Source organism: Neopsephotus bourkii, unplaced genomic scaffold (assembly GCF_033783945.1).
Source record: "Neopsephotus bourkii isolate Nb327-2 ecotype Australia unplaced genomic scaffold, CSIRO-AGI_Nbou_v1 NB_1493, whole genome shotgun sequence".
Classification (NCBI taxonomy): Eukaryota; Metazoa; Chordata; class Aves; order Psittaciformes; family Psittacidae; genus Neopsephotus; species Neopsephotus bourkii.
This window is the reverse complement of record NW_026901969.1, coordinates 4724759-4752153: the sequence shown is the minus strand read 5'-3', so window position 1 is coordinate 4752153 and position 27395 is coordinate 4724759. Positions and strand designations below refer to the sequence as shown.

General features: G+C 37.8%; 1 protein-coding gene across 2 annotated transcripts in view; it reads right to left on the bottom strand.

Annotated features, from left to right (window-relative positions):
• Positions 1 to 27395, bottom strand: part of PPP1R12A (protein phosphatase 1 regulatory subunit 12A) — a 117933-nt gene that overhangs the window by 69179 nt on the left and 21359 nt on the right. For both annotated transcript variants that reach the window (XM_061369375.1, XM_061369376.1), the window contains exon 2: positions 1926 to 2056. In XM_061369375.1, the coding sequence (XP_061225359.1) occupies positions 1926 to 2056 (131 nt within the window). The remainder of the gene's footprint in view (positions 1 to 1925; positions 2057 to 27395) is intronic.

Below are 27395 nucleotides of genomic sequence, written 5' to 3'. Positions count from 1 at the left end.
GATGCATACACACATTCTCATGCTTCCCAGGAAAGATGTGTCCACACTAAAGCAGATTCTGGACCCAGCATGTACTACTGGAAAAATTAAAACTTTCTAACCTCTGATGACTTCCATCAGTTTTGTTTCAGCTGCAAAGTCTGCTGTCAGTTTTGTAAATTATTTGAAGCTGAGATCCTGGAAAAAAAGCTTGAAGACAATCTAAACTCTGTGAGCCTCATTAGATATAAATACTACTCCATTCAGGTCAGGTTACCCTTCTCAGCTGTATGTGGAAGGGTATCTTATCTTCAAAACTCCATGCACCTTAGGAACACTGCTCTTCCAAAATCTTAGATGTCCTCCGTCCCATGGGATTATACTCAAATAATCTCATTTCTTTAAAGGGTATCTATAGAAAATAGCCAGACAGGTCCTGGTTCTGAGCAACACGATAAAGTTGAAGATGTCCCTGCTCACGGGGGGGAGGGGGTGGTGGTGGGGGGGGTGGTGGTGTGTTGGATTAGATGACCTTTGAAGGTCCTGTCCAAGCCAAACCATTCTATCATTCTATGATTCTGTCTGAGAGAATAAAGACCAGAAGAGTCTTCAGCAACATCACAGATTTCAGATATTCAAGTTAACAGTGGAAACCTGTCTTATAGACAAGGGATATGTGCCTCTTTCTTCCTACAACAGGCTGCAACTCCAAGAACGTTTATTCAACTTTTTCCTGTTGTGGAAAGAAAGTAGGTGTTTTTACCTCCACTAAACTGACGAAAGGCTTTTATTATCTCAGTTTATAGGGAAATTCTGGTCATGATATAGCCAACAAGTAGACATTTCCAGTGTGCATGCAAGGGAGATTACAGCATCAAACATGCACAGTGTAGAAAGGCAGACTGCAGAAGTTAGCAGTCACACAGTGTCCCAGTATATAAAGGACACACAAAGCACTTCACTCTAGGAACACCCAAAAAAAACCCTTCCCAGAGAAAATGCTATACAAGAGTCCCCAGATTTTTTTCTTTCCCTTAAGATTCAAGCAGTTAAGCCTCTCAAATTCACAGAACAGAACATCAATGAATGATCCCCTAAAATTAAATTTCCATTGTTTGCCACTGTAATTAGTACAGTAGTGCAATTACATGACAAAATACTACTTCCTATTTTAATCGAACTGTCAAACTGGATCACACATCACATTGAGTTTAGCAGAATTAATGTAGTTTTTGTTTACCCAAAATGTCTTTAGAAAGGCACTATTACCATCTTTACTGCAAGAACAGCATGCTGAAAAACATATGCCACAATTTTTTTCAAATCAACCACTACTTCAGGTTAAAACAGACCTCCTCTGGAAAAAAAAAAAGATTTTAGCGTATTTTCAATGGCCCTCAACAGGCTTCAAGAATAACAACAAGACCACTACTGGAGTTTAGTACTCAGTAACCTTTAACTAATACAATAACAGTCATCTAATTTCAATGATAAAATTTTGCTCCACAGCAAATAATCAGCAAAAGTCACCAATTCATATCACACCTGAAAAACAAAGGATTTAAGACTGCAAATACAATTAACCTCCTACATCTAGACTTATCCTGCAATAATGTTTCTGACTATGTAAATCTGAACTTTCTCGCCCCAAAATGATGTTTATACAGGAGAAAATAATACTTAAAAAAAATAAATCACTTGACAGTCATGAATAGTTTTAAATGTTTACATCTTACAGCTACCTAAGAAAGCTAGAAAGAGCAAATGTAATGCACAAATAATCATGCACACAGCACACTTCACAACAACACACAATATAAACACATTCTCTCACTACACATCCCAGAGACAACTAAAAAGATAATTTATGAATGTCATCTGCTTTTAGTGCCCCTCTAACAATGAACAAAATGCATGTATTCAAAAATGGAGAAAAAAAGTCTTACTCTGCTATATCAAGATATCCACAGGAAGCAGCTGCATGTAGAGGTATCCAGCCTTCATTATCTGGTTGATTAATATTTGCTCCATTTTCCACCAGAAATTTCACCATATCTACGTTATCATCTATACAAGCCTATAAAGAAAGAAAGATTTAAGAGATAAGTTCATATTAAAGCTATTCTACAATACTGTGCATCTTTAAGCAACATCTTCAGGAAAAAAGGTCTGATGAGGGATTAAGAGTTATTTGTTGAGGCTTGACGGGAAGAATTTGAGAGAAAAGCAGCAGGTGTTACAGATTTGTAAAAAAATCCTTAAATAGATGAATGAATTCACACAGAGTTTAACAAAACCAGCAAATATGGTTTCCTCAGATACATTTTTTCTGGTTTTCTGAGAAGCCACTTACAATCCCCACTGCAACCTTGTTCTCCAACATGAAGCGGTTCCATTCACAAAGCCCCCAGGCCCTCGCTCCGTCCCAGGCCCAGCTCAGTCACTTGACTGGATACTACAATTCACTGAATCAATGGCTACATCATGAAGTTGAGACTAAGAGATGGGGAGCAGTTTGGAAAAAAAATACCATAACGTGGTTTTAATTATAAAGCGGTTGAGATTAAGGAGTATGGAAGAGGATGCTCTGTCGCATTTCAATACCCCCCTGCTGTGTTCTACTGTAGCATATTCTATACCACCATACATCTTTTCACAGTCTATTAATCACTGCTGTTTATACATTTAAACTTCAGCATCAATTTGGCACACTGCAAAAAAATATTATCATATGTTCACATCTCTTAATTACCAAGCAAATAGTGTTGTCCAGATGCAGAACCACTGCTGTTCTCCAGAACACCATCCTGACTGGCTCCTAATTGCCTCTCTTCTCTGTGTTTGAGTATTTTTCTCACAGGGTGCTCAGTCAGTTTTCTTGCCAACTTCCATACTGCTGCCCTTAAAAGGGCAGAGCAACAGAGAGAAAAGTCCTTCTGCATTTCAGGACAGAGAGGACTCAAAACAGCCAGACCCCACAAGACTGGTATTAATTTTTTAGCTGAATAAATCAACAATACTGCATAACCAGAAGGCTGAAAGGAGAACTTTTACTGCTGGGCTGCTAAATCCTTCCAGAGAATTATGCCTGTAATTAAATGCAATTCATTTATAAACTTTAATTTTCGGAATACTTCTACAGCCATAAAGACTGAATATTATATACTGCTTTATTATGGCAAAACCCCTCAGATTTCCTTAATTAAGTAACTGTGCCTTCCAAAATGAATCTTAAAGCTTTCCTCCATTATTTAGCACAGAGGCAACAACTACACTGGAAGGAAGACATGCTGCTGCTCCATTTAACCAGCCAAACAAAATCAGCAGCAGATTACGCCTCTTTGATCCCATTTGCTTTAGTTAGGTACGAACTCAACGCTTTGTTTAGAATGCAACACAGAACTGTTTTAACACCAAGTCTCATTTGGACTTGTTCATCCATAAGCTTGCAGCTAGACTGCAACCAGACTGCAGTACACTGCTTGCATTATTTTTTTTTTTCAATTAAAAGCAAAAACATTCGTGAGTGAAAATACTCATAAACCTTACTACCGTTTCAGGTATTCTTGAAAACTCCCTTCTTAGAGGATTTCTGGAATTATCTTTTTAGTCACATCAACCCCTAAAACCAGCAATTCTTCCAATAAAATAATTTACTAACATACTCCACGAATAAAGACTAGAAATTCCTCAAGCATACTGTCTTCAATTTCTTCCACTGATCATCAGTGTACAACGCATATATGCTCTCAACAAGCTTGGAAAGAAAAGAATCATCTCACTTTGCAATACATTTTGTTACTTAAATGAAAAGGAACTAAATGCAAGACATCATAACTCAGTTCGGAAGGAAAACAAATTCAAGAAACACAGCTTTTTGCACTTAGCACAAACATTAACCTCGTCATAATTCATGCATGCCATATATAGTTTTCCTGATATCCAATTTGCCTGACCATTGATATTCTATGTATATCCTAATGTCCACAAGTTTATTATAAGGAAAATGTATCAGAAAGCTTTGAAACTGCCTGAGCACTTAAAAGTACAGATTAATCTAACATTCAATATGCTGCATACTTGTATATTGTAAAATAATTAAAATTCATAATCTGTGAAAAAGGGTATCTTAAAATTGATTACCACTATTAAAAACAACAACAAAAAAAAGCCAAATCATCTGGTTGTGACATACCCCAAAACAGAACAAACCTTATCCATTTTTCAAGTATACATAAGAAAAAGTGGCAAGACATACTCATAAAAATACAGTTGCTAAGTGAATCAAAAGCTTACATATGCAGCTCATTAAAAGACATATGACTAAGTGGCTAAAAATATTTGACCAAATTTGGGCAGTTTATTGTGCCATACATGGCAAGGATCAGGAGAGCTCAAACACACTTCGTATGTACTATCAGAGACTGCACATTCATGACAAGCAAAGATAAACAATCTGTGAGATTATATATATTTGGATGATAGAAGAGTAACTATTAAGATAATAAAAGAATGTACTTGCTTATGCAAATGGAAGAGTACTGGCAACACTAGTGATCACACTTATGAGGTTTAAATGATGTTCCTCAACTGATTACACAATCTGAACAACTGTTTAACAATTTTATTATGGAACAACAGAAGCTGAAGTTGATGAACTAGAAGACAGTTGTCTAATTTAAAAAATATAACTTCTGAGCCTCTTTAAACACAGATTGTTCACAAATGAGCCTTCTACCCAAAATATTTAATAGAAAACCCACTGTAGTCTCCAAGAAGGTTATTACCCATCTTAAGGTTAAGAAAAGCAAATGCAGTTAATCCTATTGCTTAACAAGAGGTATATAATGCATCCTATTTCTCCTTGTCCCCTTCTCTTAACAGCACAAAATGCAGGTGTCTGATGGACCCTATCACTCTCAGCACTTTCCCTATGATAGACACCTCTGACTATCAGCAGGTACTTTAAGTCATAGACTAGAATTACAGAATCATAGTCAGGAAACCAAGAAACAGATGTTATGAGAAATTTCATCTTCATGTTTTTCCATTTCTACTCTGCTTGTCATTGCACTATCTTCGTAGTCACTTCTAAAAGCAATATTTATCAAGTGCCAGAAGTGCCTCTGTTGTTAAAGACTGGCATCTTGGCCCCGAAAGGAAAGCCTGTCAAAACAACATGATAAAGCAACAGCCTCCAAAAAGTCTGCCTTTGTAGATCTCAGCCTGAAAGTTATTACAAAGGAAAAATCAATGCACACACCAGATGTAAATAACAAAGAGTTCCACTGATGTTAGTGACTTAGAAAGAGAAATTCTTATGAGGACTTCTGATTCTGTCCTACTCTCTGCACAGAGGACAGACAGCCACAGGCATTCCTCTTCCATGTTTGTTACAATCCATAAAGGATTCATCTCTTTTTTTGGCATTCATCTCCCCACCCCCAGTCTCTCACTTCATGATCCTTAGCTCCTACCTAGAGTCTCAGTTACCACTTAGCAAAACAAGAGGTTGCCCTAAAGCTCTTTCTGAGAACTTGTTAACCACCACATCTGTACGAGTGCACACATCAGCCAGCTCCAGGAGACAAAAGATGAGTACGGGAGCTCATAATCAAGACTGCCTCGATCCCATGCACTGGTTTTGTCTCTCAACCTCATTCTCAGCCTCTATAAGTGTGTAGAAAAGCAGCATTTATGCATGAAGCACTCATTACTCTGCCAAATCTGATGGAAGTTAGCCAGTGGGACCTAAACAGAACAACAGCTGGACAGTGCAATCATATAAACCTCACTTCCTTTGGGAACTAATTTAGAAACTAGGCTAATTAGTCATAAAGGAAGCAAAACAAAGCAAAGTTGATAATACAAAGTCTGGTTACCTTTTCTGATAAGAACAGAGATGAAATCTCAAAGGAAGCATATTAAGACCCAGGAAAGAAAACCACTTTCTATTTGTACAACAACCTGAAACCTGGACTGCAAAGACCAGCAACGATCAACACTACCCAGCTCCCACACAGACCAACACTAGGTAGGTTCAACTTGTTCTGGAAACAACACATCTATGTTAAGTGAAACAACGCTTTAAACTTTTCCCTGAAATACTTTCTGATCACTCAAAAGGGGATCACCAGATGCCTCCTGAACACACCAGATGTTAACTGTAATTCAGCATGACTTTGTATCCCAGTGCAAGTGGCATGTGATTTAAGCTGGCTATCATTACTATCAGGTGTAAAGTACATAGGTGAAGGGTAGCACTAAGTTAGTAAGTACCTTAAAAATAGAAAGCTTTAAAGAAGGTATCTAGTGCTTGGCCCCTCAGTGAGTAACCACCCAAAGGATTTAGCAGAGAGCACTCCTCCCCAAAAGACAAGAAAAACAAGTCTGTATTTTTTATTGTTTTAAATAAATCAGGAATCTTGTAGGGAAAAGAGGCAATCAATGAGTTAGACTGTCCCATGTACATGCAGCTTACATCAGACTACAATTTTTATTGGCTTTCATCAATGAAGAGATCTAATGAGATAATGCCATCTAACAAGGTTTAGATGTACTTTTTTACCAGTATTTTCTAGAGAGATTAAAACCTACCTTTTTCTGTTATCTGATTAATATCCTGATCTATTCCACAAAATATTCTGCCTCTAACAGAAGCTAAACATTGTATCTGTCATCACATTTCATTTTTCCTTATTTACTCTTAGTATGGAAAGGAATCAAAAATATGAACATGGAATAATATGTTAGACTTAAAGGGATAAACCAAGCCAAACAACCATTTTGAATTCCTGTGAGAATGCTGGAAACAGGAGAAAGACCTCACGCAGTGTCCTGGAGAATAGTTTATCCCTTCCTTTGATTTATCTAGTGAGCCAAGTCCAGTGAGTCCAGTGGAACTAAAGGAAGGACATTAACATCTTTGTTAACATACCCTAGAACCAAATTAAGGGAGGGCTGATCCACACCTAGCAGCACAGCTGGTTAAAAGCACTTCCTGTTCTCTTCACCCCGGATTGCTTGCTCCCTCTGCCACCACATACCACACCCTTATAGTTATGCCGACATACTTTGCTGAACTGGATCCAAAGTGCATCAGAAAAGCAATTAGAATTTAAAATTGCATAAAATAAGAAAATGACAGCAATATAGTATTATCTGTGTCTGATTAAAGCAGAATTATTTGCTTTGATTATCTTAAAATGGTTTCTTATATTCAGAGAAGATATGCTCTGAAATTCATCCTCACATACTAATTGCAGTATCAGAGAAAAAAAAATTGTTTTACTGTGGAATTTGACCCATTACAAACCTTGTGTTTAAGCTTCTTGTTTCAAACTGACACCTCAAAGAACACATTGCTAATTTGAAACCACTTTTACCATTCACACTTTTAAATTTACAGCACATTTTAGCCTACTTTTTTTTGTGTACAGACTTCCTAAGGAAATCACATTAATCACTGTCTACCTGGTTGTCCTCCCTCCCCAGGCAATCTCAACTGAACTAAAGACTGGAATAGAGGCTGAAGAGAATTAAATTTGCTATTCGTCATGAAAAGGTGGTTAAAGAACAAATCCTCTGAACTAATGCTGCCACAGAATAGTTCATAGTATGAACTCAACAATTACCACTTTGACCTAGGTCCTCTCGCTGGCCTTCCAGTGAGCTCAGCTCCCTGCAGTCAGAACACTTGTCCCAAAGTCTGCAGTGATTTTTGCCCTCTTGAGAAGAGGTTTTGTTAGGACAGATGACATTACAGTTCACTAGTCACACTGTTTGTGAACATCTTCTGCCCATTTTCATTCTCCGTGGGAAAACAAACAAACAAATAAAAGAACAAGCTTACATATTGCAATTCTTATATTTTTCCTTCAATAAACCACTGAGAAGATATAAAAAGGCATTTAGTCAAAAGATCCAAAGCAACACTTAACCAACATTTTCCTCTTTTGTTAGGTCATGTATTTATTCTGCACATTAACAATGCAGCACAAACAAGTGAAGTGGCAGATGGCATTCAAAACGAAAACATGATCCTTATCTAACTTCCCAGATACAGATTCAAGGTAACCCAGCAGTTACAGACACCAGAACACAGGAGGAATATTTTTTTTGCACCTTAAATTTATTCGTAGGTTACTTTATTTCAATGTTTTCATATAAAGTACGACATCTCCAGAGTCTAATATTAGTAATGACAATGTCCTAAGACTCACGCTTCCAGCAAAGTGTAATAAGAATGACCAACATATAAAGTAATGAAATATTAGTGGCTATTACACTTATTTACTAGCTAAGGAATGGCCATAAAAGCATGTATTTTCCATTTGTTCTTTCAATACAGTACATACAGGGTGGAAAGGCTGCTGTTGATACTCATGTTTACAGTAAAAACCAAGACAGTTCTGGTGTTGTAAGAGAACTTCAGGCACTAATCTAGTATTACAGATGGCAAATATTGCTCAATTCTGAAATTAAGTATAATCTTTCCAGTGTTCATTTAGGCAACTCACAGGTCAGCTTCTGTTTTTCAGTGAGGTGGGGTAATACCAGGTATCTCTGCATACTGACAAAATCTAGTTTTAGGATTTAACATTTTACTTCTTACAGCATGCTTACTAGTAAAAATTGAACCGCTTAACTCACAGAAATCCTTGACAAGCGAGTAATATTACCCTTCTGCTACACTAGTGTTGCTTAGCTTGTTTGTAAATATTGTGTGTATGATGCACACGTTCATTACTGTCAGTTAAGAACAAGCCTACTATTTAAAATCCTAGAGAGTCGGTCCATACAAAATTGTTAAAATGACAGTTGCCGTATCCAGTAACTCCAATTAACCAATCATTTAAAGAGCACCTCTTTGCTTCTGCAAGCTGTGGCAGTTTCAAGTTTATTGTTTGTATTTCTCTCACCCCAGAACATGACTCAATCTTGGCATTAATTTCAGTGTCAAACCCTTTCCCCCACTGCACTGTAGCAAACTTTTCTCCAGAGAAATTTCTTGGAAATATTTCACTACGAAGAGTAGAAAAGGCGAATCTTTTCAGACACCTGCAAAAACAGGTGGGCAAGACGCTTCCTCTTAAGCAGAAAACACTACTTGAGGCTGAAGCAACGTTTCATGTCCATTCAAGTCTCATGGGGAAGGCATGCAGAGACTACTGAAACTGAGCACCCATTAACCATCATTACTTAATTCGAACGCTGCCAAGCTGAACATTGACAAAAATAGACAAACCATTCCAGAACTCACACTTCTCTAGTTATTATTTCCCCTTCATGTAACCATCCTGTCACATGCACAAGTATAGCTCAATAAAAGTTCACTTAGAGGTGGATAAAACCAGGAGTTACACAAAATCAATAACCGTTTAGCTCAAATATTCAGTAAGAGCATAATGTAATTTCTATACAATACTGCTTTGTTTTTTTTCTGTTACACGGCACACTATTAAATTAATTACATGCCCTTAAAGCTTTGCTAGTTTGTAATTTATAGTTAAGCTTGCACATTTAATTAAGGGCACAATTCATGAAAAACACTAAAATCTATCGCTGTTAAAACTGACAATCTATGTGTTATAAAAGAGATTTCATAGGGACTTGCATTATTTAAACCCTAATGGATGCTTAATCATAGTTTTTAATCAGGACTGTAATAAAATACAAATACTTAAGTGGGGTTTGTGTATTTCAAGCAGAGATAGAATTATTCTTATCCTTTAACCTCCTGCTAAGGTAAATAAAGGAAAGAAGAGAGTTCACTATGACATGTTATTTACTATAACCAGAGATGCTACCATTTCTGCTAGCAATGACAGCAACGGACCAAGACTTACTCTGACAGGCACTCTATGGACAAAACAACGAGTCTAATGTGTGTTTACCTGTTTTTGCTGAAAAAAAAACACCAAAACCCAACTATTGCAGGCTACCTAGTATTACACTCAAATCTACTTTTAAATAAATATTATGGGCTTTTTTTTAGCTGAGTGCAAATCTATTTTCAGGAACACTGAAGATAACTAAAAGTTACACCTCAATTAAAACTACCATGCTAAATGTTTAGTGTTAAGTTTTAATGGTATTCCTTTCTTTCAACTCAAGGAATAATTTCCAGGCAACCTGCCAAAAAAAAATACCTGGAAAAAACCTGACAACAAAACCCAAACAATCCTGGAAAAATGAGATGTCATGGAAAAAAAAAAAAAGATAGCCCTTACAAAATTATTTTAGAAGAGATCAAATCAAGCAGCACTGAATACTGATAGTGGAGCAGATCTGTCTGCCTCAGTGCCCTTTCTTCTCCTGGCTCAATATACTGACATGAAATTAATGAAGACACTGGACATGAAGAACTCTACGAAGCAAACTCTGCCTAAACTTCACAGAAATGAGACTCTACTTTTAACTCATGGTATTAAAGCATACAAGAAGCAACTTCTGCTATTCCTTCTGGTTTCTTTCAATTTAAAACCAAACCTAGTACATTTTGTGGAACAACAGAAGTTACTTTTAAATGTAGATTCGGGTTTCTTAGCTTTATAACCACACTGCAGGTGAAAGAGTGCAAGTTTACTGGTTGAAATGGAGAAATTAACGTCTGACTGAGAGCATGGTATTATAGCTGGTACAAAGTACAAATTCACAGTTGTCTTGAACCCTGAAGGTTTAGGTAGGTAGTACGTACAATTATGTATGAGATTCTTATTTCTGCTACATGTTGTTGAAACCTATGACGTTTGTCCAGCAGCACCAAATCTGTGAATTTGGGAGTTAAATCCAGAACCGAATTTCAAGCTCATTCATTTCACAAATTGCATCCTCACTCTTCTCCGGCCTATGCCTTCCCAGTTCGCTTTCTGAGGCAATTTCAACATTTGTGGCTTCGTGCACCGCAGTGAGTAGGACAGAGATACACAACTTCCGCTTTCACCTCCTGGTGGGTCTGGAAGGAGTCTTTATTCTTTAAAAACAAGGGGTCTAGGATTAAACAGAAATTTCATACCTTAAAATACAGTGCATGCTACGCTATGCAAATGCAGCCATGCTTTCATTAAGAATTTAGTGCTGCAATTTTAGCAAGATACTGATTATTTTTCATGGTCACCCAATGGGTAAATATTAAATCTGAGAAGGCAGTGTCACACAGTGTATGTATTTCTGTCCCAGTCAAATTTAGGAATACGCCAATCATATTTCAAATACTTAAATATTTTCATGTGTAAACATATTCTGCTTTTAGCATATGGGCAAGTAAACAAGTTCATGTGCCAAAGCAGCTTTTCAATTTAAGGTACCTAACATACTGATATCCCCTAATACATGTTCTTAATCAAATTAATCATCTAGCAAAACAAAAGGGCACCAAGACAACTTATTAGAAGAATCTGTTTACATTCAAAGACAGGTTTGTTGTTCACTTTTATGTACCCTGGATTAAATTTAAACCATCTGTGCCAAGTTTCCCTTTTTTTCTTCTGCTGCCATCACCTCTAGACAGCTCTGAGCTCTTCAGAGAGGAAAACTGCACTGCCTTGGAAGAAAGCAAATCTGGCCGCACCTATCAGCATTTTGCTATGAACTCTTACAGGTTACATAGATCGACACTTAATCTCCTTTAGCAGGATCTAGGGAAGTTTTCATTGCTGTCGAATTTTAGCCAAGTGAAGTGGCAAAGCTGAGTAGAATAAAATTAGTAACACTGAATTTAATAAAAACAATGATAATCCCTCGTGCAATTGAGGGGAAAAAATACACGTTAATAGAGCATACTAAACTAACCAAGACAGACTTTCTGTGTGCTCACTTTCCTACTACACATTACTGTTGACAGTAAAAAGCACCTTTAACAGAAAAAAACAAGAATACAGGTACAGAAAGGTAGTAACACACTCACTATAAACGAATGAAGCATTCATACACACCTATAAATGCCTTACTCAATTAGCACTTGCCACGTGTGGTTTTATCATTTTTATCCTCATCATTATACAACATTATACAACATATTAGTAGTAAAAGCATATTTTTAGTAAGCTGATAAGGCTAGAATTGTTCAGGACTTTCTTCCTCCCTAAGTAGGCGAAACTATGGAAATAAGCAACTAATTTGCATAATTAAATTTAACAGAATAAAAAAGTACACTTCAAACATAAATGATACATCAGTTAGATTTATATGTACTGTATATGTACAAAATTAATACAATCACGTTGTACTTGGATAGAAACAAGAATTAAATTAGAAGTCAAACTGGCATTTGAAACAAACATTAATAAAATTATTTTAAATGTGGTAAATATATTAATCAAAACGGCATTTTGCACATACAACCAATCAAAGGTAGTATGACATAAACAGGAAACTTAACTGTTTTTCATCATTTTCCATTTTTAAGGAAGGACTATATTGCTACTCCTGTTTTCTGTTCTTAGACTGGGAAAAGCATTCCTTCTCTAATATAAGTCCCGGTGAGTTTTTTGATGTATGATCAAACATATGATTCACCAAATAGACTAGATGAATTGGAAAGCATCTTCAGCTCTTCAGAAATGCTATTAAGTCTCGAAAGTGATTTAGGTTGAAGATCAGCAGCTTCAGGATGGAAGAAGAGTATTCTGACAGCCTCACTGAAATTTTAGCAGAGAAACAAGAACTGTCTAAAAACCAAATTAAGCAGACTTTTAGTGATATGATCCAAAAGCAAATTAGCCAGATTTGTTACAGTAAATATCAAACAGTTGCTCGCTCTTAGAACTGTATTTTTTAACACAGATTTTCTCTATTCAGGCGATAACAAGATGAGAAACCTGCAGGTTCCCATCCCACAAACCTTCAGGTGTCAGACAACATCTGTGCCAGGTGTAGCAGAAGGAACAATTCCTCAGGGCAGCCCTAGCTTGGAAGCAGGGAAGCACAGACATGTTGATAAACCTCCAGAATAATCCTGTTAGAGTTTTAAACACCTAAAGACAGAAGCATGTTATGCTCACCAGCAACGTGGACACTTTTCAACAGAAAAAAAACAAGACACAGCTCTCCAATTTTCCTTTTCAGAAAAGACTGGCTGTGGTACACACATAACTACATTTTAAAATAATTCATTTCTGACTTCAGAAAAATATTCAGCACAAAAAATCTAAAGAAAATGGGAGTAGGTTTGCTCTCTGATCTGCCAAAAGTTTGACAGAATTACTCAGGGGATTACATAAGGTATAGACAATGCTAAAAAAAATCCAGTGTCAGGCAATTTCCATTTACATTGTCATATTCCACATCAGCATCACTTGGAACAACCTGTACAAAGCCTTCTTTTCTCATTTAATCTGCAAAAAAGAAATGTCACTGTCATCCCCAAAAGGTAAGGTACTTGCAATAGACAAAGGTCACCAAGATTCAAATAAATCCTCTGGCAAGGACAAGATCAACTCAGAATACACCTAAAGCCAAAACTGAAGTCAGACTAGGCACTTCAGGAATCTCTTCGAAGTTAAATAAGGGTGTACTCGTGCTGCGCCATTACTAAGTTTACTGTCTTCTAAAGTAACTCGCATGAAGTACATTGCCACGCAGAGTTAATAAAACTGCACAAACAAACAAGATAGTCATCAAATGCACTGCAAGCCTCTGTGCAGTATAAAGAATGCGAAAAAGTATTCAACATCAAACTCCCTCTCTCTCAAAGACCAGCTATGCAGCTGTTCATCTACACAGATACGGTTTGCAACTTCTAAAAAAGGCATTTTTGCCTTGATGTAACTTAAAACTCTATTTTCAATAGGCTAGCTTGCCTTGCTCTTGAACTTGCTCAGGAAACCCTCACTGGCTGGAACCAAGAGGAGACCTGCACTCACTTGCATATGGTTCCTCTGCCCCAGCAGAATTTCCACTCCCACCTCCAACAATTATCTTTTGACTGTATCCAAATTTTTCACCAGCACAGGAAAACAGCCACAAATGCTTCTCAACAGAGACCTCCTAACAATTTATCTCCCTCCACAAGCGTAAAAACAACATCCACTTTGTGAACTTCCTCTCTCCAAAGGAGCACAACAGAAGTACCAGCTTTGACACTGGACTCCCTTCTGGTCTATTTAAACAGGAAATACTTTGGTATAGTTGCCTCATTACAAACTCATTATGACAAACTAATGAAGAAACTGAAAGTAATCACAAGTTCCTAGGAAACCCCTTACATCCCAATTACATTGAAAAATGGACAGGAAGATAACAGACAACAACTAAAATCATCCAAGTTTATACAGACGCAACTGCAACAGAATGTACCACTATATATACACAACACATGGCCTTTTAAATGGGCAAAATTTCAAGGTTTTGGTTTGGTTTCGTTTTCTAACAGGTATCACACAGCTCCGAAGCCATTATTCTACAAAGCAATTTGATTAGGAAGTTACAGTAGTACAGAGACAAAGCAAAGGAATGGCAGCAATTAAAAAGAAAATATTTAACAAAGAAAACTGTGACAATCAATATAAAACTGGAATTTTAAAGAACAAGTATAAATGGTATACACTAAGTAACAGTAGAAATTTGGGAAGAAAAGATATGAACATCAATGAAAAAAAAGCTGGCAGTGGCAGCAATGCTAATACATTTCTTAAATATATTAATAGGAAAAAAAAACCACCCAGCAATGATATAGGGTAGATATACAATTAATATAGACGTTTATCAACAAATATCTCCACCTTGTGTTTTTAAAGAAGCAGAAAGTTTTGTCTTGCATAATGAAGACTATATACCTTCTAGTCGACTAGAAATAAAGAACTAAACACTAAAACCCCACAGATCTGTGTTTAACTCTCTAGAGCCTGGTAATACAAATCACAAGTTTGCTTAGGCAGCTCTCCAGCCATATTCAAGAACTTCAGGCAGCTTCAAGTTTGCCAATGTTTATTTTCTGAACAGATCTTGAAATACCTGGGAAACAGCAGAGGGACTGTTAACAGTGTACCGGCACTGCCAAGTGTTAACACAGATGCCTAAATGCATTAGCTTGTCAGCCATATTGGATAAAATAAATAAAACACACACAGAGAAAAGCCCATGTGACAGATACCAAGATATCTGAGGTTCATTAAGCTTATTAGCAGGAAGGCAGTATCATGCCAACAGTTATAATGCTTCAAGGGCTTGCTTAGCTTCACCAAGAGCACCATGGAGCTAGACCTCATCAACACTGAAGGATGCAGCTGAGACACACTCCTAAAATCTAGGGCACTAGCAAACACAGTTTTGAACCAACATGAGTCCAGAGAGGCTTGCAGCCTTCATTGCTGGATGGAAGTTGACTCTGCACAGTTCATAGATGTTCATGAAAGCTTATTAGCAAAGCCACCTTAGGGGAAGAACCTAAACAGGCTTCCTCATCAGAAGACAACTTTGTCTCCCCAAATCTGAGTTAAACAGGTTTCTCTCTTTTTCTGGCAATAAATCATGAAGTCCTGATTTGGCCATAAACCATCACATCAAGCATCAAAGACTAACTCCACTGTTTAGGCACACAATGAAGAGGTCACGCTTACCATCCCCTAATTCTCTGCAAGCATTTAGGAAAGAGCTTACAAAAAGAGCAAGGACACAGCTGTATTTTCATAGAGGATTTTTACCTCTGTATGCAAATATAAAGCTGTAGTCTAATAATAACATCTACATTTTCCACTTCTCACTAAAGTGCATGTTTTATCCAAGCAATAAAGCACCAGGAAAATACTGTATCTAGATGAGCAATTGTAATCAACAGCATACACACAGAAATCTGCACGGCACTCATGCCTTATCTGCTCTTTTGCCAGAGCACAGGGAATTCATACATTAATGCTGTAATCTATAGCTTCTCAGTGCAGCATGCCAGATTTTGGAAGTTTCAAGGAGAAAAGGCATTGAAGAAACATGCCTGAAATCCAAAATTTTACTTAAAAAAGGGTGTTTATGCTCACTACTTCATCAACAGTGTCACTTCACAGAAAGCTTTCAGCTGAGTCAAAGTAAAATGATGTATTTCTTTTACTGTCTTTAGCAGCACATAATACCACTTTCAAGAAGTTAGCAGAAGACATCTTTGGTAAAAGTTATTGTAGTCAAATGCTGCTAAAAACACACTCTAATAATTTATTCTAATTGAGCTTATAGGATCTTCTTCCCCTGCTACACTTGATTTTAGGCACTTATATAAAAACAATATCCCTGTTCACAATAATTGGACCCTTACCTGAATATTCTGCATTAGAATCTCTGACACTCAGGTAACAACAGTGTTCAAAGTACTCATAAATGCCATCCCTATTGGATAATTTGCATTTCTGTGTTTCAAGGCGAGTTTTAAGCAATATTCTGTTCCCTGCAGGAGGTAGTATTATAAAACTAGCAAATCCTAACTCAATTTTGAGCTAACACATGCTAATCACACTCAGGGCATGATTCTATAGGAGCTCACTGTTGACAAACAGGGAGGTCCCAGTCTCCTTCTCAACCACACGCTCCCCAAAGCATTTGTCAGATTATCCATTAGCCAGTTCAACTCACCGGCAAGGCAGAAACAACCCTTTCTCCCTCCTCACCCACAGACATAAATAACTAAGAAAACAAGAGAGAAAGAACATGCAGTTGTAGTAAGAAGCAAGAGCACACCCTTCCAAGGCAACAAAGTACAGTATTGCCTCAGTCACACGTGGAGCAGCAACCACTTCTGGCTTTCCTTCTCACAAAGAATTATGGAGAAAGGGGTAGAAGCCTCCATTTCTAATTACGTAGTAACTCATCTGTGTTGAGTTCTAAATTCTGAGAGACTGCTGACATCTTTGAATTTTACCATGACAGAAAACAGGCTGCCCTTCTCTTCACCAGGACTGTGTCAGCTTGAAAGACATCGCAAGAACCCAGAAATCTATTGTTTACCTGACTGTAGCAGTATGCATGTCATTGTGAAATTAACCATAAATATTTTAAAGTCTGCTTTTTGTACATCATACTGCTAGTTAAAGATGATTATTATCAAAGAGCACAAAAAAAAAAGGCTGGTTGAAAAGCATACTGGCTTCAAGGTCAGTCATGGCAATGTGACTGACTTTACTGATTGCTAAACAGGTGGAAAGAACACAAAAACCAAAACAGATTTGATTATATGGAGAAAACGTCCATGTTGTCTCAGCATGGGGAAAGTCTATGTGCTGCTGAGTTTTGGCAAATAACCATTCAGTGGCCCTGGCAGGGACGGAGCAGTGGCAAGGGCAGGGGTAGGATTTAACAGGGAAGATTTCCAAGTTTCCTTATTTCAGACAAACGGACAAAGGCCCATCTGGCTTTCTCTATTATTCAATCATCCACTGTTCATGCTCCAAACCAAAAGCTCCTGCAAAGCAAACTGTTTTTAAAATGGGTTCTAATTTATTTTCATGTAAGACCTTCCCATCTGGCGTGGGGCTGTGCCCCAAATACCTCTGAGTACACAGTGAGAAACTGCCTCCATGTTAAACAGAAAGGAGAAACCCACTCCCGGACACACCAGCAGACTACCTTCACTGCCTTGAGCTTGCTTTTTCTCCTCTATGGTGCACACCTCTACAGGAATTCCTGGAGGGGAAAGCTGTTCTGCCAGCTTAATTTACACTATTAAATTAGCCAAAACATGCTTAAGCTTGATGCTTCTCTAAGGACTCTACTTTTACATTAAATATTCATTTATGCACACACCTATATATAAGCAATAGTAAGGCTGAACAGCCAAATATTCCAAGACTAGGAAACGCTCTAATGCTGCCTAAGCCAAAGAAACTGGCTCTACAAACATATGATCTGCGTGCAGTCCTACATGATCTGTATTTCCTTGTGGCCAAAGGAATTTGTTTCATGCAATCTAAGAGATAGATGATCAGTGCTTTCAGAATGTACAGCTATTAAAAATTATAGATTTTTCTTCACTGTTCAGCCTGTATTACTCAAATCTTACTCCAAACAGAACTCATTTTCTCATGGGCTCTTCCACCTATCAGCACCTACAACCACTTAGGTACACAAGCAGAATTTTCATAAAACCTCCACTACAAGAGTTATCATTTTACAAACAGTAAACAGAAAGAAAGATCATCATAAGACATATTCCCTGTCTAAAGAAAAGCTTTCTTTCATTACATTTACAGCAACAAATGTGTAATGTTTCTACAGATTTCCCTGCAGTCTCCTAACCCATATTCTTTCCCCCGCACTGACAAAACAGAAGTCCCATGAGCAACAGTGTGTTTTATCTGTTTTATCAGATGTCCTGAAATATTCCAAGAGCAAATCCTCTATACAGGCCCCACAATCTAGGTATGATGACATAAAGGAGTATTAAAAGGTTAACGTGTTAAGTCCAAGTACAGACTTCACCGGCAATATTAATTATCTGATAATTCAATACACCAATACCAGAGCTCAATTATTTCAGTATTCCCAGTATCTGCTTTCTTCCCCCTTCCCTTTCCACACCACCATTTAATTTTCCTAACTCTCAGTTTCATCCTGACAGCCAGCCCACATCTGACAGCTTGCTTTTGCCTCCACTCTTCTGACTCACTCCTACATCCCTACTCTATTTTTGCATCTTGCAGCTTCCTCCTCTGTGCTAGTGAAGGCAAAGAGGTCACAGTGCAGACAGCACTAACGTATCTCTAAATGAATTTTAGAAGTCCACAGCAACCTGACATCTGCACTGATGTCATGCTCTGAATTAGTGTATTAAAAATTAACTCAGATATATCCCTGTACAATGCTGCAGTTTTCCTTTAGGTCTTGGTAAATTCTGCTGGATATCAGCTTTTCTCTGAAACACTCCTGTCTTGTGGCAAATCTGAAAATGTTTGAAAAAAGGAGTCCTTCTGAAAAATCCTAGCAACCTCCAGAATGCTAGGGTATTAAACACAGAGATCCACCCAAGAACACTTTCTCTTTGCTTCCCCCAATCTGTTTAAGTATGAAAAAAATTCTTTACAGCTCTTGGCTGCAAATAGTAAGAGAGCAAACTTTGTAGAGATCCATTTTATTTTTTTAACAAACATATGGACTATCTTCCAGAAAAACACAAACTCAATAAGCCAGAACCCATCAGCCTAGACCAAAATGACTTTGATGACCGTACAATAAACAACTACAAAATCAGAAATAATATGGAGAAACCGAACACGAATCAGCTGTTCACCCTTTCTGCTAGCACAAGGAGTTGAAATCATTAGATGAAGCTAACTAAAGTAAGAGCTGAAACCAAAAGACATACAGAAACAAAAGCTGCTTTTCTGAAAGCTGACTGGAATGCCCCGTATCAGCAGAAGCAGAGATGACTTACTACTGAGCTCAGCTGATTGGCCTTTCTTTTCCACACAAATCAGGCGCTGGAGCTATATGATTAACTGAGAAGAGTCCTAAAGGCCTCAGGCAGTCTGGACACAGAAAAAAAACCCCAACCCCTTAATTGCAAGTCAAATTAACACTGTAGCATTTTTTCTGCATACTACACTCATCACAGCAGGTTAAGTGACAAAGTGCTCTGTTTCCTTCTTTTCTGCAAAAGAAAGTATGTTGTGTTTTTAAACAGTATTCCAAATAAAAGTACCAACATACTTGCATTCTCAATTTATCATACTTGTAAAACAGGATTCTCCGTATCTGAAGAAAGAAATATGACTAAGTTTAATAGTCTAGCCTCTCATTTGGGAGGGTTTTTTAAAGTACAGGTATATAAGTTACCACAAGGAGAATTAGTCAAGCTCATGCGCATCCTAATACTTCAGAGTAAATACAGGGCAGCTTACCTCACTGCAAACATAGTCATTTCCAATGACTGGTGCTACCATACTCAAGATGCTCTTTCCAGAGGAACCTGCACCAGATCTCTCTGAAGCAATCCCTTAATATGCAAGCCTCAACAGGCACTTATTTAAACTGTTAGCATCTATTCAAGCAGGGGAAAAAAAAAGCATGCTGGATTTTGTCGACTAAACTTTGTTTATAACAGCTACAGGAATCACCACCAGTTAACAACAAGCTTGGGTAAAGGCACAGCAGCTTATCTGATGGCAAAAGTTCATCATGCAACAAAGCTGTACTATCTATATGCTACTATTCTTTATTAAATTAGCAGTAAATCTTTGGTATACAGTCACCGCCACAAAAAGAATTTCTTCTACGAGCTGCACAGGCTCTTGCCACATTTTTAGTTTTAATAATTAGCTACTGTGCTACTGAAGGAGGCCAAGAAAGAGGGTATTATAGACAGAGCTAAAGCCAGCTGGGCTGTGTTTTTTTTCTTTGGTTTTTGGATGGCTGCCTTCATTTCACTGAAACACTACAAAGCAAGTTGACCATATAAGGCACTGGGATTCCCATGGAAAATGCTTACATAAATCATATCCATGCAGTCTTTTTAGTTTATATATTATAGTTAACATGAACACTCAGAGTACATTTTTAAAAGTCACTTCAGAATTAAATCTTACAGATACAGCATTACTTTTGCTTTAACTGAGTTTCATGGAAGTAGCCTTCCAGAAGAATTTACAGCTTAACTTTCAACTGAATACATTTCTTTACATAATATTTGACCAGACTGATTTCAAAACTGCAGGCAGCATTCATAAACACAACATTTCTGATTTTGGTACAAATGAAAAGTACCAGAAAAGCCTAATTCACAATTCAGGGGTATGACAGCGAATGAGTCTCCCTGCCAGCTGCTGGCTGCAGCCTGCATTTATCAGAGGCAGCAACTTGCCGCATGGAAAGATTATTTGCAGCCTAGATTCCAACAAGAATAACTCTAACAAGCAAGGGCTTATAAGGAGATGGTAATACACAGTCTACAGAGAAAGGACAGGGAGAACTGGAGAAAGCACCATTCTTGAACAGGAGGGGGTGCAAAATAAAGAGGATCACAGGGCTTCTACTTCAGAAGGGCTTGGGAGTTTTTGAGAAGGCAGAAGGAAAACACTGTCAGAAGCAAAGAAGGGGCAAGAAAGAAATATATGCAGAATTTACAGTCAGACAGACAAATACAGGAATACAAAAAACCTTGGTCAGAGGCATGTGCCAGCATGACAACAGTATCTTCCCAGCTCTAGGACTTATTTTTCAGAAGGAATCAAGCACTTAAATGTTGGGAAGCAACACTTATAACACAGTATCAGAATTACTAGGAAACTCTGTCATTCCTTTTACATCCTACCTTCAGTTACTATTTGCATTTATTAAAAGGCTAATTAATAGCTTTTTAGGAATTAATTTCACAACACAGATCATCAATGCTTTAGGAGAACCCAGTTTTGCCAAAACATTGTACGGTTTGGTCAACACTGGGTTTCTTTTTCAAACAGGTATCCAAACCTCACAGTATTCTGTAAACCAGGCCACCTTATCTGTTCCATTAACTAGGGCATTTGTACCTGCCTTAACTGGGACTAGAATATAATTCTCCAATCAATAAGTATTCTTTTGATTCAAAAGAACAAAAAATGTGTCTGTAGTTTAATATAAGCTGAACAGTTCTTTCCAACAAATTCCAGCTGCTGCCAGATCAAGCTGCCTCCTTGCACCTCAAGAGTATACCCCATCTAACTTAAACCTAACCTCTGTACTAAAATTAAAAATGATACTCAGCAGTTTTTGAAAGCATTGCTACTTCCTCAATATGTGTGCACTAGTTACCAGCTGTCAGTGTGACCCAGGCTCATGTAGCATGATGCTGAAAGCTGGTGTTTCCAATAAAGAATTCTCCATCTAAAAATTTCTTTCACCTAACAGAGAAGTGAAATTTTAGATTGTTGCTATCCTGAGTATCATAAGAGTAGGTTATATTCAGTGAAACCATGTGCTGTAACGACAGTAATCAGTATCAATCGCCAACAATCTACCCATTAAATACTCAAAATTTACATGCTTCCTCCATTGCATACAGATTATGTTATTCCTCTTTAACACTTGCTTTGGTGTTCCCTCTGCCACAACCAAACTGCTTACAAACAGAATGAAAATGGCACCAATCTATTACCTACTATTCCAACCACTCACATCAAAGAATCTGTAAAATGACAGGTAGTTAGATCAACTTCATATGTCCTCCATAAAAATACGGGGGATTCTGATTAATTTGCATTATATTGTCTGCAAAAGCACCTGAGTTCTTCCTGTAAGCACACTGGAGAATTATGTTAACTACTGGCACACAGAGCACCCGCAACAACTCCTGTATACGAAAACTAAAGTCAACTTCAACAATTCTTCACATCCCCTATGTTTGGCTCTAATTTTTTCTTTTAATTTCCTGAGGAAAAGTTGAAGATTATGTCCCACCTATTTCACTGTTTATATAATGTTACAGCTTATGTAATCATTAACTTGCATTTTTAGTTGAAGCAACAGTCAAAAAGACAGGGCTCAAGTTTGGAAAAGCAAAACCTCTTACAGAAGGATGGAGATTCTATTCTAAGTATGATACTGATTTGTATTCGTATCCATAACCAGAACATAACGGCCGTAACTGACAAATGCAAACAACTCTCTGCTCATTGACAACTAAGTTAAGAACAGACTTCCAAGCACTAAAAGAACTCTTTTCTCCTCAGTGTGAATCAACAGATTCAGAATGGGGTGGGCTGATAAAACAAAAAGTTTATTTAGAGAGACTATCCCCAAGGTTTGGGATAGAGCATAAAAGCAGTAATACTCAGAAATTTGGCTTCTTTTGGGGGAAACGGTAGTCTGGGCATCCAAAGAACAAACTCTTCAAGCTCTAAATCCATAAGGCGGGTGGGAAGCATGCACATCTTTGACCAAATAAGATTTCAACTATAGATTTAATACTAATGGACAGCACTGCAGTCTTCTAAGCATTAAGCTTTAGAAATTATAAACAAACCTATTGCTTTCTCTTAAGATATTTATTTAATATACCTTAGCAGAAGGATCTGTTCAGTTATTTAATATAAAATGATGGCTACCACTAAGATTCAGAACAGAACTGTTAACAGACAATTTGCATATTAAACTATATAAATATATCCATATAGATCCTCTGCAGATGTCTTTTCTATTCCAGTTATGGTGTGAGTTACTGATAGAAATCTCAAAAATCAGTAAGTCCAGATGTTTCAGCAATAATGTTTCACTTAGTTTCCAGCCACACTCCAATGGACTTAAAAGATTTTGCTCATAACTAAAAAGGCCTTAACTGCTAAAGGCCTATCTAACTAAACTTCACTAAAACACCTTAAAACTAAAGGCCTTAACTAAAAAGGCCTGTCTGCTTATATGGAGGGTTTCATACCTAAAGTTTAGTACAAAAGTTCAACATCAAAATCTAATTATCAGGAAACATTCTGGACCAACAAAGACAGAAAAATGTACCTAGAGAAAATTTTCTGGGCTAGATCTCTACAAGCATTATGTCTCAATTTTGCCTCATATATCCAATAAAAAAAAAAAAGTCTGATGTTTAAGAGAGTCTTAAATCTCAGAGTCACTGAGATTTATATGACAAATAGTATAGGCAATTAAACCAGTTAAAAAGTAAAAAAAATGGCCCCAAAAGGGCCCATAACCAATTTTATTACAGAAACCAACTACATACGTGACCGTGGCATAAATACACAAAGAGGAGAGATGACAACATTTGTGTGCAAGATGAAACTTCAGTCTGCTCTTAACATTGCCACCAGCGCTAACCACCTCTGAAACCTAAGTACCACACTGGGAAGCAGAACCATCTCTATTCAAGTTTGGCATTCAACTGGCTATCACTACCCTGAATTAAAAAGATCCCATGAGGAGCTGTAAAGCATTTAGGTTTATGTGATTTTATCCACAGAAGAGAGCTAAGACTTCAGTTCTCAAGATCTTATCACTGGGTTGTCCTAAACAGGAATTTAATGGACTGCACAATTAGCTCTTCTAACAATACTTTAGAAGTTACTGCACTCCAACTGCAAGCTTGTCTACAACATTACTTGCCAAGTGGACAAATTAAGCTTCTCACAAGAGTGAACGAGCATGGGAATGTATAGGAGCTGTGAATGAGTAAGTACTCTGCTTAAATAGGCATTTAGACTATCATAATGATGGCACTGTAGTTCATAATATCTATATCCCTAACTATCTAAAGTAAACGCACGCTTAGTTTATAAAAAAGTATCATTATACTAAGCTATTTTAGATAACTTTATAGTAGCAACAACTATATTTCTGCTCTGCAGAGTATCAGTTTGCTAAAAGGACGTTTTATGTGGCCTTGGACTTTAAAAGCCACACAGAAGAAATGTCTAAGGAAATGTACTCATTCAATTCCTATCAGCATCCCAGAGATTGCCTCTATGGCAGTTAAAATGGTGACCTTTCATTTGGAAGGGCTGTATTCGGTATTGAGATTCCTCAAGAATACAACAGTCACTCTCTAACAGTTCTGCACTAAATATATAACATCAAGCTAACACTGAAGCAATAGAGCATTAATACACTGCTGGCCTTAGGAATGGCACAAAAAATACCTACTGCTCTGCTGAGGACTTGCTCTTGTTAGACTAAAATAGTTTAGGTAAAAAACACAGCACAAGCATAGCATGCTGCAGACATCTGAATGCCATGAGCATGTCAAAGTCCTCTGCAATATGTTAGCAAGCAAGGTGGAGAAGGAAGTAAGACAGCAGGTGAGATTTCACCTTTCCAAATTACTCTGGGCTACACAATACTTTTTTCCCATGAAAGTAACTGATGCATGAGACACAAAAGGTCATTGAAACAGTGAAGTACTTTGCACTTAAAATACCTCAAGCTGCCATGTACAAGGCGCAGGGTTCTACACAGATTAACAGCTGATGCTGCCCCATCATTCTGTGACTTTTTAGACAGTCATTAGCTTAAAATTTTTTAATCAGTTCCTATCTTGTCCCTCCCTTATTCCCCTCCTCCTGGCTAGGAACTGTGAGAGGAGAAGGTAACTAATTATCAACAAAATTCAGCCCAGAAGTCCTTATGATCACTTAGCAAAAGAATGGTAATTCAGGTCAGGGCAAAACAAAAGCATACACCCTTCTTAGTCTAATGAGTGATAATTTAGAAGTCTTAAGCCTTGTAAGGTCAGAAAGAATAACAAGCAATCTTCTTTCAAAACCTATGAACAGCTGACCTTGATCACATGCTGAGGCAGTGCTCATCCTTATTCTTATCTCAAAGCTGCATCTCACAACTGGGGAGGACAGCTGTGAAAGAAGATGATACTGCAGAACACAATCATCACTTTCCGAGGTCAAAGTGAAGAAAAGTTCAGATCCAGACTAGCTGAATTCAAACCCAACCCAGTCATTTTCTGGCCAAGAAGCTTCCAGTAACACTGCAGCTGTTCTTCGTATCTTCATACAACACTATATTGTTGATTTCCATAAGATAGTTTGGGTTGGAAAGGACCTTAAAGATCATTTAGTTCCAGTGCCCCTGCAACAGGCAGGGACGCCTTCCACTAGATGAGATGCTCAAAGCCCCATTCAACCTGGCCTTGAATGCTAACGGGATGGGACAGCCACAGCTTCTCTGGGCAACCTGTGCCAGCACCTCACCATCCTCACAGTAAAGAATTTCTTCCTACTATATAATTTAAACCTACCCTCTTTCAGTTTAAAGCCATTTATATAGTGTCCTGGTTCTTCCTAGTAGCTGGTACAGTGCTGTGTTTTGGCTTTAGTCTAAGAATAATACTGACACATGACCATGACATATATTCATCAGTAAAACCGCATGTGTACGTATCTGCATTAAAATTCATATATATTTGAATTTCAGAAGAAAAGGCCTTGTTTTAGGGTGGTTGCGAGAATCAGTTCTCTCAACCCTAATGAAAAGCAACAGGACACGAGGGAGACCAGAAGCAGCACACTTAGGAATGGATGAGGTTACTTTAAAGTAGAATGAACAGCGGAGTTGTGTCAAATTAAGATCCCCACATGAAGATGGCAAGCAAAACCAGTGCTGAAACAGAAGACACACCACCCTGCTGCTCTAGAGGTTTGTATTTAACCACACTTTCCCAAAAGCAGAGCATATAATTACTCAGCAGCCAGAAAAAAAGTACCTTGATACTGCCTTCAGTAAAACAGGTTCAGGTATTAACACAGATAGCTCCTTTTGCAAAGCAATTTATTTAGTTAAAGCAGATGCAAATTCTGTGCTTAGACAGGAGTTTTTTATTTTTTTACAGATAGGGAAAACAATGCCTTTGCAATTTGCAAAGCTGCATGAAGTTACAGGTACAGTTCTGGAAAACCTAGAATATATGATTTTAAATGTAAGCCATTGAAAAAAGGATGTTCCCACATACAGAATCATAGAATAGTTAGGATTGGAAAGGACCTTAAGATCATCAAGTTCCAAACCCCTTGCCATGGGCAGGGACACCTCACACTAAACCATGTCACTCAAGGCCTCGTCCAACCTGGCCTTGAACACTGCCAGGGATGGAGCATTCACAAATTTCCTCAGCAAACCATTCCAGTGCATCACCACCCTAACAGGATAGCCTTATATCCAATCTAAACTTCCCCTGTTTCAGTTTGAACCCACTACCCCTTGTCCTATCACTACAGTCCCTAATGAAGAGTCCCTCCCCAGAATCTTTACAGGCCCCCTTCAGATACCAGAAAGCTTTTATGAGGTCTACACGTAGCCTTCTCTTCTCCAGGCTGAACAGCCCCAACTTTCTCAGCCGATCTTCATATGGGAGGTGCTCCAGTCCCCTGATCATCCTTGTGGCCCTTCTCTGGACTTGTTCCAACAGTTCCATGTCTTTTTTATACTGAGGACACCTGAGCTGCACACAAAACTCCAAGTGAGGTCTCACAGGAGCAGAGTGGAGGGGCAGGATCATCTTCTTCGACCTGCTGGTCACACTCCTTTTATATGCAGCCCAGGATACAAAGAAAGGGCTTTCAGATGAAGATGAATTAATAATGTTCGTAGAAGAATGATTTGTAATATTTGGTTAAGAACTTATGAAGTATAATGTGAATCAAATTTTATCTCAAACAGAACAACAAAAATTGGTAAAGATGAACTGTATTTATTTTCCTGGTGTTTTAAACCACTGCATTCAAGTGATTGTAGAGTCTATCAACAATGAAACTACAAAACACTGATGGACTCGACAATGGCCAGTGCCTACAAGGTAACCCAAAGTCCTTGCTTCAGAACTTCCCCCTTCTTATTTGGAAAGCTAATGTTATCTAGGGAAAAAGTCTATACATGGTTGTGCCTTAAAGCACCTACATAACAGAGGCATCATTCATGCAGGAGCCAACATCAGATTTTGGATGTGAAAAAGTAAAAGGAGTGTAAAACTGAGAATTATCACCTTGAAAAAAGTCATTAAGAAG